The sequence below is a fragment of the Nerophis lumbriciformis genome, linkage group LG16, assembly GCF_033978685.3.
Source record: "Nerophis lumbriciformis linkage group LG16, RoL_Nlum_v2.1, whole genome shotgun sequence".
NCBI lineage: Eukaryota > Metazoa > Chordata > Actinopteri > Syngnathiformes > Syngnathidae > Nerophis > Nerophis lumbriciformis.
This window is the reverse complement of record NC_084563.2, coordinates 18,043,940-18,057,098: the sequence shown is the minus strand read 5'-3', so window position 1 is coordinate 18,057,098 and position 13,159 is coordinate 18,043,940. Positions and strand designations below refer to the sequence as shown.

The 13,159-nt window shown below is 37.8% G+C and overlaps 1 protein-coding gene across 5 annotated transcripts in view; it reads left to right on the top strand.

Annotated features, from left to right (window-relative positions):
• The window catches only part of enox2 (ecto-NOX disulfide-thiol exchanger 2), a 501,745-nt gene that overhangs the window by 129,019 nt on the left and 359,567 nt on the right, over positions 1–13,159 (top strand). Inside the window, exon 4 of one of the 5 annotated variants that reach the window (XM_072914885.1) lies at positions 5,107–5,245. The exons of the other annotated variants lie outside the window; for them this stretch is intronic. Within the exon in view, the coding sequence (XP_072770986.1) occupies positions 5,224–5,245 (22 nt within the window). The 5' untranslated portion in view covers positions 5,107–5,223. The remainder of the gene's footprint in view (positions 1–5,106; positions 5,246–13,159) is intronic. 5 annotated transcript variants of the gene reach the window in all.

The window sequence follows — 13,159 nt, the reverse complement described above, 5'->3', positions numbered from 1 at the left end:
TATACATGTATATATGTATGTATATACATATGTATATACATGTATATATGTATGTATATACATATGTATATACATGTGTATGTATATGTGTATGTATATACATGTATATGTGTATGTATATACATGTATATGTGTATACATGTATATACATGTATATGTATATACATGTGTATGTATATACATGTATATGTGTATGTATATACATGTATATGTGTATGTATATACATGTGTATGTATATACATGTGTATGTATATACATGTATATGTATATACATGTATATGTGTATGTATATACATGTATATGTGTATGTATATACATGTATATGTGTATGTATATACATGTATATGTGTATGTATATACATGTGTATGTATGTGTATGTATATACATGTGTATGTATATACATGTATATGTGTATGTATATACATGTGTATGTATGTGTATGTATATACATGTGTATGTATATACATGTATATGTGTATGTATATACATCAGTGACCTGCGGTCACTAGAGGCAGGCGAGGCAGGGCCTCACCTGCCATCATGGAAAGAAAAAAAATGTAAAAAGGAAAAAAAAAAAATTAAATTGTTATATGTATCCAGTGATTATACTATAAAGTTATTTTCCATTTAACTTCACCAGTTTTAGATTATTTTTATTCAAAATCGCTGAATTTTCACATTTGCCGTTCAAATACTGAGAAGAGACGGTGCGGTGATCAGCAGCCAGTTGAGGCACGTCACTCAATTGTGCCTCACAATGGATTGCGGACTCGGCTAACTGCTGGCCTGCTGTGCAGTGAGACCGTATTGCTATATGAATTATATTATACATTTCCATAGTTTAGTTAGCTGAGGTATATAATGTACAGTGTATTTTGTCAACAACTGTATGTTTGTAAAGTATTTCTTGTGCTGAGCAATCATAAAACTGCTGCGAAGACGCACTGTGTGAGGCTCGCGTAATCCCGCCTGCTGGTGCCGGTTAAGGCACCTCCGCCGCAGACTGCACCCCCCGACAGGAGCGCCACACCAACCAAAGCCCACACCCAAACCTTCCACGTGCAAGACCGAATCCACCCAAAAAAAGTCACTTAACAAGAAGCCAAAAAGGGCAAAAACAACATTGCTCGTGCCGGAGGAGCCGTGAACGACTGCAGGGACACAACATTAGGTACACCTGCAGACTGCAGCACGGATTTCATATTTCTTTCATTCACAACTCCTCCAACACGAACACCACTGTTCCCGCACTTATAAGTAAAGGTAAGACCATAATAAAGTTTTTTTTTATTAAATGTGCTTTTTTGTTTGCTACAGTTTGTATGTGTAAAGTTAAAGTTAAGTTAAAGTACCAATGATTGTCACACACACACTAGGTGTGGTGAAATTTGTCCTCTGCATTTGACCCATCCCTTGATCACCTCCTGGGATGTGAGGGGAGCAGTGGGCAGCAGCAGCTTCACCGCGCCCGGGAATCATTTTTGGTGATTTAACCCCCAATTCCAACCCTTGATGCTGAGTGCCAAGCAGGGAAGAATGCTGGTATGAGCTTTTAAACATAACCCGTTAACTGCTGCCAATCAAATTGTGAATAAGATACTCTTTAGGGTTCATATGTTTGTAAATCTGACTGTGATGAAGTCAGTGCCTCACCAGTCATGAACCTCACCACACGTCACTGATATACATGTATATACATGTATATGTGTTTGTATATACATGTATATGTGTATGTATGTATATGTATGTGTATGTATGTATATGTATGTGTATGTATATACATGTATATGTGTGTATATACATGTATACATATATGTATATGTATGTGTATGTATATACATGTATATGTGTATATATACATGTATACATATATGTTTATGTATGTGTATGTATATACATGTATTTGTGTATATATACATGTATGTGTGTATATATATACATGTATATGTGTATGTATATACATGTGTATGTATATGTTTATGTATATACATGTATATACATGTATATGTGTATGTGTATGTATATACATGTATATGTGTATGTATATACATGTGTATGTATGTGTATGTATATACATGTGTATGTATGTGTATGTATATACATGTTAATGTGTTTGTATATACATGTATATGCATGTATATACATGTATATACATGTATATGCATGTATATGTGTATGTATATACATTTGTATGTGTGTGTATGTGTATGTATATACTTGTATATACATGTATACACATACATGTATATGCATGTATATGTGTATGTATATACATGTGTATGTGTGTGTATGTGTATGTGTATGCATATACTTGTATATCCATGTATATGTGTATGTATATACATGTATATGTATGAATGTATATGTGTTTGTGTATGTATATACATGTCTATACATGTATATGTGTATGTATATACATGTATATGTGTATGTATATACATGTATATGTATGTATGTATGTATGTATGTATGTATATGTGTATGTATAGTTATATGTATATGTATGTATGTATATATGTATGTATATATGTATGTATGTAAATATGTCTGTGTATACATGTGTATATATGTATGTATGTATGTGTATATATATATATATATATATATATATATATATATATATATATATATCATATGTTTATATCATATATATGTGTGTAAATATATATATGTATTCATATGCATCATCATAAATCTGCAAATTATATGATGTCACCCTCCTAACCACGCCCCCACCGCCACATGTACATTTCAATCTGGAGTAAACCCTGTACATACATGTATACGTTTGTGTGTTACTTTACATGCAGTCGGCCCTCAACCAATATATACAGGTAAAAGCCAGTAAATTAGAATATTTTGAAAAACTTGATTTATTTCAGTAATTGCATTCAAAAGGTGTAACTTGTACATTATATTTATTCATTGCACACAGACTGATGCATTCAAATGTTTATTTCATTTGATTTTGATGATTTGAAGTGGCAACAAATGAAAATCCAAAATTCCGTGTGTCACAAAATTAGAATACTACTTAAGGCTAATACAAAAAAGGGATTTTTAGAAATGTTGGCCAACTGAAAAGTATGAAAATGAAAAATATGAGCATGTACAATACTCAATACTTGGTTGGAGCTCCTTTTGCCTCAATTACTGTGTTAATGCGGCGTGGCATGGAGTCGATGAGTTTCTGGCACTGCTCAGGTGTTATGAGAGCCCAGGTTGCTCTGATAGTGGCCTTCAACTCTTCTGCGTTTTTGGGTCTGGCATTCTGCATCTTCCTTTTCACAATACCCCACAGATTTTCTATGGGGCTAAGGTCAGGGGAGTTGGCGGGCCAATTTAGAACAGAAATACCATGGTCCGTAAACCAGGCACGGGTAGATTTTGTGCTGTGTGCAGCCGCCAAGTCCTGTTGGAACTTGAAATCTCCATCTCCATAGAGCAGGTCAGCAGCAGGAAGCATGAAGTGCTCTAAAACTTGCTGGTAGACGGCTGCGTTGACCCTGGATCTCAGGAAACAGAGTGGACCGACACCAGCAGATGACATGGCACCCCAAACCATCACTGATGGTGGAAACTTTACACTAGACTTCAGGCAACGTGGATCCTGTGCCTCTCCTGTCTTCCTCCAGACTCTGGGACCTCGATTTCCAAAGGAAACCCCAAACCATCACCCAACCATGCAAATTTTGCATTTCCTTTGGAAATCGAGGTCCCAGAGTCTGGAGGAAGACAGGAGAGGCACAGGATCCACGTTGCCTGAAGTCTAGTGTAAAGTTTCCACCATCAGTGATGGTTTGGGGTGCCATGTCATCTGCTGGTGTCGGTCCACTCTGTTTCCTGAGATCCAGGGTCAACGCAGCCGTCTACCAGCAAGTTTTAGAGCACTTCATGCTTCCTGCTGCTGTCCTGCTCTATGGAGATGGAGATTTCAAGTTCCAACAGGACTTGGCGCCTGCACACAGCGCAAAATCTACCCGTGCCTGGTTTACGGACCATGGTATTTCTGTTCTAAATTGGCCCGCCAACTCCCCTGACCTTAGCCCCATAGAAAATCTGTGGGGTATTGTGAAAAGGAAGATGCAGAATGCCAGACCCAAAAACGCAGAAGAGTTGAAGGCCACTATCAGAGCAACCTGGGCTCTCATAACACCTGAGCAGTGCCAGAAACTCATCGACTCCATGCCACGCCGCATTAACGCAGTAATTGAGGCAAAAGGAGCTCCAACCAAGTATTGAATATTGTACATGCTCATATTTTTCATTTTCATACTTTTCAGTTGGCCAACATTTCTAAAAATCCCTTTTTTGTATTAGCCTTAAGTAATATTCTAATTTTGTGACTCACGGAATTTTGGATTTTCATTTGTTGCCACTTCAAATCATCAAAATTAAATGAAATAAACATTTGAATGCATCAGTCTGTGTGCAATGAATAAATATAATGTACAAGTTACACCTTTTGAATGCAATTACTGAAATAAATCAAGTTTTTCAAAATATTCTTATTTACTGGCTTTTACCTGTATATATTTTTTTAGCCCAATGAGGCCCCCCGCAAGTCAAAATGCCTTGGCCATCCCTAATGCACACATGAACACAGAGAAGCCATTGAAGCGCATGCCGCTGGTCCCCCTACTGGCCGGTTGCGGTGGGACACCTTCAGCAGAGAAAGCATGTCAGAAGTTTTTTTTTTCCTTCTTCTTTTCTTTTCTCAATGTTTTGAAGCAAACAGTGGAAGGCATTTTTTATTAAATTCGTTGTTTATTTTTTTTATTTTTTATTTTTTTAGCGCCACCCTTCTTTCGTGGCTTCTTCCACGCAAACCACATCCTCCTCCTCCTCCTCTCTCTCTCTCTCTCTCCCTCTCTCTCCTTCTCACATCCGATCCAGTAGAAGAGGGGGAGAGTTCAGTCTGGCTTGGCATCGCGGTGAAGACCCCCGCGTATTTCTCCCCTCCACTTCTCTCGCTCGCTTTTCTGTGGCGCGTCCGGACGGACTCGAACCTGACGGGTTTTAATCTCCATAATCCATCCATAGAGTAGTGTGTGTGTGTGTGTGTGTGTGTGTGTGTACGGCGTGGCTGCTGTCATCATTGCAGCCCGGCGAGCGGAAAGTGGGGGGGAACGAACCGCGTCTCCATCCCGGGATTTATTGAGTCCAAGCGGGGAGGCTGCAGCACTGGAAGGAAGGGGAAGGAAAGAGTTCGCCTTGGACAATGTTTCTGTTGCAGTACACAGGTACATTTTCACAACTTTTGCTCTTTAAAAAAAAAATGGTGTGCTTGGACTTGTGGACACATTTTGATCGCTTCTTGCTTTTTGCATGTTTATGTTCAGCTGTGACGGGCGTGTTCCTGCTGCGTGTTTTTTTTTTTCTTTTCTTTTACCACACGTCCTTCCACGCAGGGTGCTCAAATCCCCGACTCGTCTATGCGGTTTTTAAAGATGTTCCCCGCGGCCTGACAGGGTGTGATTAACAACTGTTCAGCGTTAATCTCCAGCAGGCGTCCCACAGCCTTGTGGTCCCAGAAGGGTGTTCACGCTTTCCGCAGGAGCACCTATGGAAAGCATATATTTGACTGAAATAATATTGCTTCTCACTGGCAGACATCCCACAGGCTTGTTGTTCCAAAGGGTGTTCACATGCTCCGGGCTGGTCTTGTCAGAGAAATGCTTGAATTTAGCGGATTCAGTTTGATTTAACACTTTAATGCACTGTTGGAAGTTAATTGACCTCAGACGTCCCACAGCCTTGTTGTCCCAAAGGGTACAACAAAGCTTGGTCTCTTCAAAGACATGCTTGACTTTACAGATTAAATTGAGCTTGATTCTTGGTGTGTATCAATTATTTTTCTACATTTATAATATCTGATACCCCACAGCCTTGTTGTCTCAAAGGGTGTTTATATGCTTGTGACAAACGATTGAATTTAATAGAATAAATTTGACTTAATTTGTAGTGTTTCAGTACGTCAGACATCCCACAGTCTTGTTGTCTCACAGGGGAGTTAATGCTTTCTCTCTTCAAAGACATGCTTGCCTTTACAGATTAAATTAAATTTGTTTCTTGGTGTGTATCAATTATGTTTTTATTTCAGATATCTGATATCCCACAGCCTTGTTGTCTCATAAAGGTCTTTATATGCTTGCAACTGGTCCCTTGATAAAAATGATTGAATTTAATAAATTGCATTTGACTTAATTTGTGGTGATGCTCACTGTTCAATTTGAAACTTTGTTACGTCAGACATCCCACAGTCTTGTTGTCCCACAGGAGAGTTAATGCTTGGTCTCTTCAAAGACATGCTTGGCTTTACAGATTACATTTAACTTAATTCTTGGTGTATATCAATTATTTTTCTAAATTTATAATATCTGATATCCCACCGCCTTGTTGTCTCAAAGGGTGTTTTATATGCTTGTGACAAAAACGATTGAATTGAATAGATTAAATTTGACTTAATTTGTAGTGTTTCAGTACGTCAGACATCCCACAGCCTTGTTGTCCCACAGGGGAGTTCATGCTTCCTCTCTTCAAAGACATGCTTGACTTTACAGATTAAATTGAACTTGATTCTTGGTGTGTATCAATTATTTTTCTAAATTTATAATATCTGATATCCCACAGCCTTGTTGTCTCATACGGGTGTTTATATGCTTGTGACAAAAAACTATTTAATAGATTAAATTTGACTTAATTTGTAGTGTTTCAGTACGTCAGACATCCCACAGTCTTGTTGTCCCACAGGGGAGTTTAAAGACATGCTTGACTTTACAGATTACATTTAATTTAATTCTTGGTGTGTATCAATTATTTTTCAAAATGTATAATATCTGATATCCCACAGCCTTGTTGTCTCATAAGGGTGTTTATATGCTTGCGACAGGTCTCTTAATAAAAATGATTGAATTCAATAGATTAAATTTGACTTAACTTGTGGTGATTCTCACTGTTTAATTTGAAACTTTGGTACGTCAGACATCCCACAGTCTTGTTGTCCCACAGGGGAATTCATGCTTGGTCTCTTCAAAGACATGCTTGACTTTACAGATTAAATGGAATTTATTTCTTGGTGTGTATCAATTCTTTTTCTAAAGTTCTAATATCTGATATCCCACAGCCTTGTTGTCTCAAAGGGTGTTTATATGCTTGTGACAAAAACGATTGAATTGAATAGGTTAAATTTGACTTGATTTGTAGTGCTTCAGTACGTCAGACATCCCACAGTCTTGTTGTCCCTCGGGGGAGTTCATGCTTGGTCTCTTCAAAGACATGCTTGACTTTACAGATTCAATTTAACTTAATTTTTGGTGTGTATCAATTATTTTTCTAAATTTGTAATATCTGATATCCCACAGCCTTGTTGTCTCATAAGGGCGTGTATACGCTTGCGACAAGTCTCTTAATAAAAATGAATGAATTCAATAGATTAACTTTGACTTAATTTGTAGTGCTTCGGTACAGAGTCGGTTTACAGATTCAATTTAACTTAACTCTTGGTTATCAATTTTTTAAATGTATTTCAGATATCTGATACCCCACAGCTTTGTTGTCTCCTAAAGGTCTTTATATGCTTGCAACCAGTCTCTTAATAGAACTGATTGAATTTAATAGATTGCATTTGACTTAATTTGTGGTGATTCTCACTGTTCAATTTGAAACTTTGGTATGTCAGACATCCCACAGCCTTGTTGTCCCACGGGGGAGTTCATGCTTGGTCTCTTCAAAGACATGCTTGACTTTACAGATTAAATGGAATTTATTTCTTGGTGTGTATCAATTCTTTTTCTAAAGTTCTAATATCTGATATCCCACAGCCTTGTTGTCTCAAAGGCTGTTAATATGCTTGTGAGAAAAACGATTTAATTTAATAGATTAAATTTGACTTAATTTGTGGTGCCTCTCACTGTTCAATTTGAAACTTCGGTACGTCAGACATCCCACAGTCTTGTTGCCCCACAGGAGAGTTAATGCTTGCTCTCTTCAAAGACATGTTTAACTTTACAGATTAAATTTAATTTAATTCTTGGTGTGTATCAATTAGTTTTTATTTCAGATATCTGATATCCCACAGCATTGTTGTCTCCTAAAGGTCTTTATATGCTTGCAACCAGTCTCTTAATAGAACTGATTGAATTTAATAGATTGCATTTGACTTAATTTGTGGTGATTCTCACTGTTCAATTTGAAACTTTGGTATGTCAGACATCCCACAGCCTTGTTGTCCCACGGGGGAGTTCATGCTTGGTCTCTTCAATGACATGCTTGCCTTTATAGATTAAATGTAAGTTATTTCTTAGTGTGTATCAATTATTTTTCTAAAGTTCTAATATCTGATATCCCACAGCCTTGTTGTCTCAAAGGGTGTTTATATGCTTTTGACAAAAACGATTGAATTTAATAGATTACATTTGACTTAATTTGTAGTGCTTCGGTACGTCCGGCATCCCACACCCTTGTTGTCCCACAGGGGATTTCATGCTTGGTCTCTTCAAAGACATGCTTGACTTTACAGATTAAATTGAACTTGATTCTTGGTGTGTATCAATTATTTTTCTAAATTTATAATATCTGATATCCCACAGCCTTGTTGTCTCATACGTGTGTTTATATGCTTGTGACAAAAACTATTTAATTTAATAGATTACATTTGACTTAATTTGTAGTGCTTTCAGTACGTCGGACATCCCATAGCCTTGTTGTCCCACGGGGGAGTTTAAAGACATGCTTGACTTTACAGATTACATTTAATTTAATTCTTGGTGTGTATCAATTATTTTTCAAAATTTATAATGTCTGATATCCCACAGCCTTGTTGTCTCATAAGGGTGTTTATATGCTTGCGACAGGTGTCTTAATAAAAATGATTGAATTCAATAAATTAAATTTGACTTCACTTGTGGTGATTCTCACTGTTTAATTTGAAACTTTGGTATGTCAGACATCCCACAGTCTTGTTGTCCCACAGGGGAGTTCATGCTTGGTCTCTTCAAAGACATGCTTGACTTTACAGATTAAATGGAATGTATTTCTTGGTGTGTATCAATTATTTTTCTAAAGTTCTAATATCTGATATCCCACAGCTTTGTTGTCTCAAAGGGTGTTTATATGCTTGTGACAATAACGATTGAATTGAATAGATTACATTTGACTTAAATTGTAGTGCTTCGGTACGTCAGACATCCCACAGCCTTGTTGTCCCACAGGGGAGTTCATGTTTGGTCTCTTCAAAGACATGCTTGACTTTACAGATTAAATTGAATTGAATTCTTGGTGTGTATCAGATATCTGATATCCCACAGCCTTGTTGTCTTATAAGGGCGTGTATACACTTGCGACAGGTCTCTTAATAAAAATGATTGAATTGAATGGATTACATTTGACTTAAATTGTAGTGCTTCGGTACGTCAGACATCCCACAGCCTTGTTGTCCCACATGGGAGTTCATGCTTGGTCTCTTCAAAGACATGCTTGACTTTACAGATTACATTTAACTCAATTTGTTGTATGTCTCAAATTAAATTAAATTTTAAATGTCCGATACCCCACAGCCTTGTTGTCTTATAAGGGTGTTCAAATGCTTGCGTCAAGTCTCTTAATAAAAATAGTCGAAATTAACATATTAAATTTTACTTACTGGTGCTTCCCACTGTTCAATTTGAATCTACAGAATATCAGACATTCCACAACGTTGTTGTCCTGTAAGGGTGTTCATATGCTTTTGGCATTAGACATTCTTGAATTTAGCCGATTCAATTTGGCTTAACACTTAGTGTCTGTTTGATGTTGATTGACATCAGACGTCCCACAGCCTTGTTGTCCCGTAAGGAAGTTCATGCTTAGTCTCTTCAAAGACATGCTTGACTTTATAGATTAAGTTTAACTTAATTGTCAATTTTTTTTTTAAATTTCAGGTATCCGATACCCCACAACTTTGTTGTCTCTTAAGGGTGTTTATATGCTTGCGACAGGTCTCTTAATAAAAATAGTTGAATTTGATAAAATTTGACTTAATTTGTGGTGCTTCTCACTCTTCAATTTGAATCTACAGTATGTCAGACATCCCACAGCCTTGTTGTCCCATAATGGTGTTTAAATGCTTGCTACTGGTCTCTTGCCCTTGTGGTTAGAGTGTCCGCCCTGAGATCGGTAGGTTGTGAGTTCAAACCCCGGCCGAGTCATACCAAAGACTATAGAAATGGGACCCATTACCTCCCTGCTTGGCACTCAGCATCAAGGGTTGGAATTGGGGGTTAAATCATCAAAAATGATTCCCGAGCGCGGCCACCGCTTTTGCTCACTGCTCCCCTCACCTCCCAGGGGGTTATTAAGGGGGATGGGTCAAATGCAGAGAATAAATTTGCCACACCTAGTGTGTGTATGTGACAATCATGGGTACTTTAACTTAACTTAACATGTTTCGTAACCAAAGTGTTAATAAAATACTGCTTCGCCTCTTTAGTCATATTTTTTGCGCTTAAATTTTTTTTTTGACTTTAGCTCCTTACTTCGTATTTGTTTGAAATTGGGATTCCTGTCACTAGTGGTGGGTAAGTGTACTTCAACTTTAACTTAATGAAATATGCTAATTTCAACCATTCTATTTGACTTTAATTGCTGGTGCTTTTCACTGTTCAAATATAGTCTACCGTACGTCAGACGTCCCACAGCGGTGTTGTTCCATAAGAGTGTTCATATGCTTGCTAGAAATGGTCTCATTTTAACATCTCATGCACAATGATCTAACTCTCTCAGTTTGCAAAACTTCTAGAAGCCAGTGAAGAAATCTTAAGTGCCTTTGTGCGACCAACAGGAAGTGAAACGGCTCCACAAGGCTCTTCTGTGATCAATCGGCATCGACTATGTAGACGTTAATGGAGGCTGTAGAGGTGTGTGTGTGTGTGTCTGATGGAGTGTGCGCTTTTTAAAAATCCCTTTTTTTTTTGGAGAGGATGTCTTAAATATTTTATTTCTGGCGGAAAAAATAATAAAATGATGGCGCCGCAGAACAAACGAAGGATGAACACAGAGCTGGGCGTCAGCAGACTCGCCAGCTTTTTCCGGGGGAAATCTCTCCACTTTTTAATTGGTTGACGCGTGAAAACTTGTGTTTTGCAAAACTCCGGCGGTGACAGCCGTACACGTTGTGTCGCGGCGTTACAGTACTTTAATTTGAAACATTCGTTTGTTTCCTGTCTTCGGAATGTAACTGTGAAGCGTCCATTAACGAGGTTACCATTTCATTATTAGCGCCACATATTGTTCAAGATTGAGCCTTAAAGGGGAACTGCCTCTCTTTTTGAGTTTTTTTTGCCTATCATTCACAATCATTATGAGAGACAAGAACACGTATTTTGGTCATTTAAAATTTCGCCAAACTTATTTCCTAGGGGTATGAATTTATTAGTGCTCATAGCAACGCACTTCTTACTTACGTCAACAAACATGTGTTTTTGCTGATCAATCAATCAATGTTTACTTATATAGCCCTAAATCACAAGTAGAGATGTCCAATAATATCGGCCTGCCGATATTATCGGCCGATAAATGCTTTAGAATGTAATATCGGAAATTATCGGTATCGTTTTTTTAATTATCGGTATTGTTTTATTTATTTATTTATTTTATTTTATTTTTTAATTCAAACTCATTCACACTCATTCACACAAAAGGGTTGTTTCTTTCTGTTGTTAATATTCTGGTTCCTACATTATATATCAATATATATCAATACAGTCTACAAGGGATACAGTCCGTAAACACACATGATTGTGTGTGCTGCTGGTCCACTAATAGTACTAACCTTTAACAGTTAATTTGACTCATTTTCATTAATTGCTAGTTTCTATGTAGTTGTTTTTATAATATTTTACTTTATTTTTTATTCAAGAAAATGTTTTTAATTTATTTATCTTATTTTATCTTTATTTATTTATTTATTTTTAAATTACCTTATCTTCACCATACCTGGTTGTCCAAATTAGGCATAATAATTTGTTAATTCCACGACTGTAGATATTGGTATCGGTTGATATCGGTATCGGTAATTAAGGGTTTGGTCAATATCAGAATATCGGATATCGGCAAAAAGCCATTATCAGACATCTCTAATCGCGAGTGTCTCAAAGGGCTGCACAAGCCACAACGACATCCTCGGCTCAGATCCCTAAGAATGGCAGACTTCGTAATAGACTACAGAGACGACTATTTTTGGACAAATGAGGATTCACAACCTTATCTTTTTGAAGCTGAATATACAGAGGGTGAACTACTAGATATGGAAGCAGAGGGTGAAACGTGGGAGAAGACGGGGACCTAGAGAGTCAGGACTGGCGTTACTTGAAATGTGAAGCTACACTATATTGCCAAAAGTATTTGGCCACCCATCCAAATGATGAGAAAAAGGTGTCCTAATCACTTGACCTGGTGTATAAAATCAAGCACTTAGGCATGGAGACTGTTTCTACAAACATTTGTGAAAGAATGAGCCGCTCTCAGTGATTTCCAGCGTGGAACTGTCATAGGATGCCACCTGTGCAACAAATCCAGTTTTCCTCGCTTCTAAGATCGGTAGGTTGTGAGTTCAAACCCCGGCCGAGTCATACCAAAGACTATGAAAATGGGACCCATTACCTCCCTGCTTGGCACTCAGCATTAAGGGTTGGAATTGGGGGTTAAATCACCAACAATGATTCCCGGGCACGGCCACCGCTGCTGCTCACTGCTCCCCTCACCTCCCAGGGGGTGATCAAGGGTGATGGGTCAAATGCAGAGAATAATTTTGCCACATCGAGTGTGTGTGTGACAATCATTGGTACTTTAACTTTAACTTAAATATTCCAAAGTCAACTTTATTATAAGAAAAGTGAAGACTTTGGGAACAACAGCAACTCAGCCACCAAATGGTAGGCCACGTAAACTGACAGAGAGGGGTCAGCGGATGCTGAAGCGCATAGTGCAAAGACTTTCTGCACAGTCAGTTGCAACAGAGCTCCAAACTTCATGTGACCTTCCAATTAGCCCACGTACAGTACGCAGATAGTTTCATGGAATGAGCGTCACAATGTAAACAATCGCCATGGGTGGATCTACACCTGACATCCACTGTAATGATACCAAGTACAATAGCGTCAATACTACTATGATTACGT